Source organism: Hibiscus syriacus, unplaced genomic scaffold (assembly GCF_006381635.1).
Source record: "Hibiscus syriacus cultivar Baekdansim isolate YM2019G1 unplaced genomic scaffold, ASM638163v2 tig00000452_pilon, whole genome shotgun sequence".
In the NCBI taxonomy this organism is placed as follows: domain Eukaryota; kingdom Viridiplantae; phylum Streptophyta; class Magnoliopsida; order Malvales; family Malvaceae; genus Hibiscus; species Hibiscus syriacus.
In genome coordinates this window covers 2655850-2662457 of record NW_024061787.1, presented here as the reverse complement: position 1 = coordinate 2662457, position 6608 = coordinate 2655850, and the positions used below count along the sequence as shown (strand labels likewise).

General features: G+C 37.8%; 1 protein-coding gene across 1 annotated transcript; it reads right to left on the bottom strand.

Annotated features, from left to right (window-relative positions):
* Positions 1-4060: 4060 nt before the first annotated feature.
* On the bottom strand, positions 4061-6328 carry LOC120205506. Its single transcript, XM_039205357.1, has 3 exons — positions 6124-6328; positions 4478-4764; positions 4061-4324 (listed from the first exon to the last, which is right to left on the bottom strand). Exons 1-3 carry the CDS (start codon positions 6326-6328, stop codon positions 4061-4063), a joined length of 756 nt encoding a protein of 251 aa, XP_039061288.1.
* Positions 6329-6608: the final 280 nt, after the last annotated feature.

The window sequence follows — 6608 nt, the reverse complement described above, 5'->3', positions numbered from 1 at the left end:
AACGAAAACTTAAAGCAACTAATTGAGTATTAGTATCCTGATACAAGACAATCAAAATGTATGGACAAACAAATATCTTATATGTGCAACAAACATTAAACCTACAAATCATTGCAAGAAGGGCCTACGAAGTGTAAATTCCATAGATCTTTGTTCAACTAACATCATAAATATTATGGTTTCCTAAAATCAAGAAATTCAAAACTCAACCGAAAGATGATTTTACATTAAAAAATAATGTTTAAAAAATCTTAACTTATACTAACATGGTGATACAGGGAAATCGAAACTGCAGGGATCATTCCAATAGGCATCTTATTTCAGCACTTCAATAAATATTAAGGTTTCCAAAAATCAAGAAATTCAAAACTCAACCAAAAGATGAATCTACATTCACGAATATTGTGTATACGAATCTACATTCAAAACAAGTTTGATTTGGCAATATATAAGGAATAAACTGGTTTGTAAGTATTTGAAAAGAAAATTTAAGATTTCAGCTCCTCTGGTTTGTAAGTAGGGAGGATAGGAGAGAGAAGAATAATGGAGAAAAAGATAAACTTTTTGTTCTTTTAATTTTTTTCCTTAAATGTTGGGCAAAAGCTTCGGAAATTCAAATGTGTGCGGGAAATAGTGCCATAACACTGGTTTTTTTGCTCAACAATCAGAAGATTTTATTAAAATTCATAGGATATCCCCATCTTGAGCCTCATTAAAAACCCCCTAATCGTAAATGGGGGAAAAGATTGCTCAAGATTGAGAAAAACACCAAAGCTCAAAGAGTGAATTACACGAAATGTAGATGAGGCACAACTTAAGCCTAAATTACCCCACCTAACCAAAGCAAAAACAGTCTCCACAAAAAAAAACCCCAAACCGACATTAGAAAAAATCTTAAGAAACCTCCATTTCGATCAAGATTACATTCAAACTAGGTACAAAATAAAATTGCTAGCATAACTCCCTTTCTATATATCACCAACTTGCCTTGAACAAAACTTTTCTCTTCGAGCCCATCTTTGCCAGGTAATCTGCCATATTATTAGTAATCCTAGGCAAGAATGCAAACTTTATCTCAGATATCTTCATTGCATTAACATCAATTCCCTGAAAAATTACCCCCCACCTCCATGGTCGAGCTAAGGCATTTTGTATCCAGTTCAGTACTACCTTAGAATCAGATTCGACAATCAAACCAGTCTTCCCACACCAACATGATTCAACAAACACATCTAATGCAATTTTGATAGCCACAAGCTTTGCAAAATCTAGATTGATCTCTGTTACCGGCCCAAAAAACATTGCGACTACATAACCTTCTGCAGTCCTCAAGACTCCCCCACTCCCTGCTAACTTGTTCGTTGCTGAGCCATCCACATTAAACTTCATCTGACCCGACACTGGCGGCTTCCAGACAGACTTGAGACGTTGTTGTACACATAAACCGGCTGACTCCCCTGGCCAATCCCACCAACGTTTCTCATCTAACACTAAACACCTTCAATAAAGCATAAGCTCTCATCTTCACATATACAAGCAGATCTTTGAGTTTCGTGCTTTTACTCTTAAAATCTAAATCATTCCTAGCCAACCATAGACTCCATAACGCTGCTGCAAAGCTTACAACCAAGCCAATGCTATAGATTCTGTCCACCTAAATTGAAAACAAAACTCAAAAATTTCATCCACTGTCTGCAAATTAAAGCCTGGAATATGCTACCACCTGCAGAAAGCATTCCAAAAACAAGCCATAAAATACAGACACAAATAGATGATTCACATCCTCTTCAACATCTCCACACCATGGGCACAATCGTTGAGCATCAGACAACTTAATCCCTCTGTTAAAGAGGAATACCTTAGTTGGAACTCTGTTCAGTTTAAGCATCCATAAAAAATATTTCACCTTCGGAGGAACTTTTAGGCTCCATATTTATCAAAGTTAAACGAACATACATCTTCAAAATACTCGTCTAAGGAGCAAATCTATCAATTTCTTAACCTTAAATAAGCCATCAGTCTCATGCCCCATACAATCCGATCAACCACAAATGAATTAAAACTCACATCATCCACTTCACATTTTATAATTCGAACAGTAGTTAATTCTCTGTCAAGCAATTGTCGCTCAAACAAAGCTGCTGAATCTAAATCTAAGTTTTGCCATTCACCTGCAGAAATCATATCACACACCGTAATATATTTCCTTAACGCTAACCTGTAAATACGAGGATATCTTGATCTTAAAGCGCTTTCCCCAAGCCACACATCCTCCCAAAATAAAACTGATTTCCCATCACCCACTACTCACCTGAATGATTCCCCACTCATCCATTTAGCTGTACTTTCACTAGACAAATTATTCACGATCCCTCTCCATGTTATCGAAGCTTTCTTGGTATCTTCAAGATTAACAAACCAAGGCAGATAACCTGAGCCATAATTGTGACTAATTACTGACCTCCATAATGCCCCTCTTTCAGTTGCAAATCTCCAACCCCACTTAGCAAGCAGCGCCATATTCTTTGCCTTTAGATTGATTATTCCAGCCCCACCTTTCTTTTTCGGATAGCACAATCTACCCAAACTCACCCTTGGCAATCTATTTCTGTTTCCATCATAACCCCACAAAAAACCTCTTCTAATCTTATCAATTTTTGATACAACCGCTATTGGAATTAGAAAAATCGACATATAATACAACGACAATAATGACAACACTGAATTAATAAGAACCACTCGCCCAGCAAAAGATAGCGTCCTTCTTTTCCATCCCAACAATTTAGCTTTAAACTTTTCAATAACAGGTTCCCAAGTTGAAATTCTTATGGGATATGCACCTAATGGAATTCCCAAATATTTAAACGGCAATGCACACACAGAACAACCACCCAAACGAGCTAGCTGTTTTAATTTATCTTCTTCAATCTTCACCCCTGCTAAGCACGACTTCCTAAAATTAATGCTTAAACCCGAACCCAATTCAAAGCATCTCAAGATTCTTTTAACATTGACCAAATTCTTTGATCTGGACGAATGAATAATATCGTATCATCTGCGAATTGCAAATGAGAAATACTTATGTTTGGTGCCACATTCTCAATACCATCAATGTATCCTTTGCGAATAACTCCTTCTAGCAAGAGATGAAGAGCCTCAGTCATCATTATAAATAAAAAGAGGGACAATGAATCTCCCTGCCTTAAACCTCTGTGTATTTTAAATTCTTTTGTAGGAGACCCGTTTAGAAGAACAGAAACTCTAACTATCGAAATACATTCCCAAATCCAACGTCTCCATGTGCTTCCAAAACCCATATTATGCTAAACAGAGTCTAAAAACTCCCAATAAACACAATCATACGCCTTTGCAAAATCTAGTTTTAATATCAAACCACCTATCCCTCCCATCTCTATATTCAATGAGTGAATGACTTCATTTGCCACTAAAATTCCATCGAAAATCTGCCTACCTGCTATAAATGCACATTGAGTCTCACTAATCACTTTTCCAATCACAGCTCTTAATCTCCTTGCTAACACTTTAGCAATTATTTTGTACAAACTGCTCACCAACGAGATCGGTCTATATTCCGAAAATTCAGTCGGATTAGCCACCTTTGGAATCAATGCTAAAAAAGATGAATTGACATTCTTACCCAATTTTCCATTCCTATAGAAGTTATCCATGGTCTTCATCAAATCTGCTTTTACCCACTCCCATGCTTTCTTAAAACATATTGTATTGAAACATCCAGACCCGGAGCTTTGTCCTCCCCACAACTCCACACAACATCCTTTACTTTTTCAATGGAAAAATTCACTTCCAGCCCTTCTACATCCGCCCTTGATAATTGTTTGAACGGCAGATTGATCTCCGTCTTCCACTCCATTTCCTTGCGTCGAAAGTGGTTACTAAAGAAATTAAAAACCTTAGCTCTAAGTTTGTCAGGCTCAACTTCATCGACCTCTCCCAAATTAGCTCCCAATATCAAACACTTTTTACTCCGAATCTTAATTACTCTATGGAAAAATGCGGTGTTTTTATCTCCCAGTTTCAGCTAGTTCGATCTTGATTTCTGGCGCCATATATCCTCATTTTCCTTCAATATATCCCATAGCCTCCTTGTACAACTCAGTTGTTCCTCTCTTTCTCGGACATCTAACCCATCAGCATCACTCTTTATATCTAACTCATTAATCCTCTTCTCCATTCTTTTTGCTTCAATATCAACATTCCAATAGTTCTGTAAATTCCATTTCTGAAGTGCTCCTTTCACCCTTCTTAATTTCACGCTTAAATCTACAACATCTTCTTTTTCATGCTACAATGTCTTCTTAATAATCTCAATACAACTCTCCTGATTTAACCAACAATTAATCAGTTTAAACAGTCTAGGCCCCCAATCCACCACTTCCTTCCCTAATAATATAGGGATATGATCCGAAACTGTTCTCGGTAAACCAAAAAGAGTTACATCACTATTTTCATTAAACCATTCACCCTCAACAAAAATTCTATCTAAACGACTCTTTCTATTTCCTGGTCTAAACCACATAAATTTTCTCCCCGATAAAGGCATGTCAAATAGATTACAAGCCTCTATGAACGAATTGAACTCTAAAATCTCCGTTTGTCTGTAAGAACACCCGCTTCTCTCGCTGTTACTTCTTATTGCATTGAAATCACCTGCCATGAACCATCTATTCTTATTTTTCCTCCTAACTTCCACAATTGCATTCCATACTATGACTTGTTCAGATACTTCACAAGGAGCATAAACGTTCAACAACAACAACAACAACAAAACCCAATTCCCATATGTATGGGGTAAGGGGGAGGTAGGGTAGTAGGCTACCCCCAACGCCAGGTTGAGAGTAACTTCCGTGGAAGACCTCCGGCAGTCAGAAAATTAAAAATTTAGATAAAATGCAATGCATGTATAAATAAATACATAAATACATAGCTAAACAGTATTCATATGCAGTCATTAAAATCATATGTGCGTCTGTAACGGGAATTAATCCCTGCATAATAATCCCTGCGAAAGAATCTCTGCATATAGACATAAACATAAGATAAGATCCGGCTAAATTTAAAAGAGGAAACATGAAGAGAATGATACACAGAAGTCAACGTTAGCAAGCCCAGTTCTAATCCTTCATAAATACCAATAACAGAAACGTATAAAAAGTATAAGTCATGGAAAATACTACAAAGACATTAAAAGAAGACAGAGATGATACACCCTATAGATGTGACCCACACTACTCGACTACCCTAGTCTTTAGCCTCCATATTTTCCTATCAGAGGTCATGTCTTCGGTAAGGGCTAAATCCCTCAAATCAGATCTCAAGCAGTCTTCCCACTTTCGCCTTGGTCGTCCTTTCCTTCTGGCACTGTCGACTGTAATCGACTCTACCCTCCTTACCGCATCCGACGGTAGTCGCCTAAGGACATGCCCAAACCACCGTAGTCTTCCCTCCCTCAATTTTTCGGAAACAGACACCACCCCCAAGGACATCCTAATAGCAGAGTTTGTCGTCATATCCCTCAGAGTCTTACCACATGTCCATCGAAGCATTCTCATTTCTGCGGCCTCAATCCTCCTTACGTGATCCTTCTTGGTTGCCCAACATTCTGATCCATACAACAGCGCTGGTCTTATTGCCATTCTATAAAATTTTCCCTTAAGTTTTAGAGGGACCTTCTTGTCACACAGAACTCCAGTAGCGGCCCTCTACTTTAGCCATCCCGCCTTTATACGGTGTGTTACGTCATCATCTACACCCCCATCTTTATGTATCATAGACCCTAGGTACTTGAAACAATCCTTTGAGGGGAGAACGTGTCCTTCTATGCATACTTCTACATCTTCATCGTTTTGGTTCCCATTGAAGTTTGAACATAAATACTCTGTCTTTTCAATATTGATCCTTAAACCTTTTTCTTCCAAAGCAGTCTTCCAGGTAGCCAGTCTACTATTCAACTCAGATTTTGTTTCAGCAACTAAGACAATGTCAAATCATGAGGAGTATACTTCCCTTCTATTAAAATAAATCTATCTGTAATTAAGCTATCCAGGATCTGAAATCTACTTTTATCCCAAACAGACAGAATACCCCCAGATTTTCCCATTTCTTTCGAGAATCTAAATTCAAAGTCATCATTACACCAAAAACTACTAATTTCAGTATCCTTTAAATCTTCCTTCTTAGTCTCTTGTAACAATACCATCTCAATTCTATAAATCCGAATAAGCTTCATAAGCTCAGAGATTTTCACATTAGAATCCAAACCTCTTATATTCCAAGACAGAATCCGCATCTTGGAACCTCCCCCTCTGCTGCTTTCTAGAAATCAATGGACATGGATTGGGACTCTGCTTCAAGATCGTCCCCAGATGAAATTTCCTTAACCAACGCCTCCTCTGAGCCTTTAAACTGAATACCTAGCTCTCTACCAATTTGTAAAGTTTTCCTCGCTTCCAACTTTTGCCTCTGCCAACGTTCTTGGAGATCCGAATCAGACAAGGACCTTCCTTCAAGTTCAATCAACTCTTCCTCACTTAGCTCCTTCCTATGGATTTTATTTATACGACAATTTC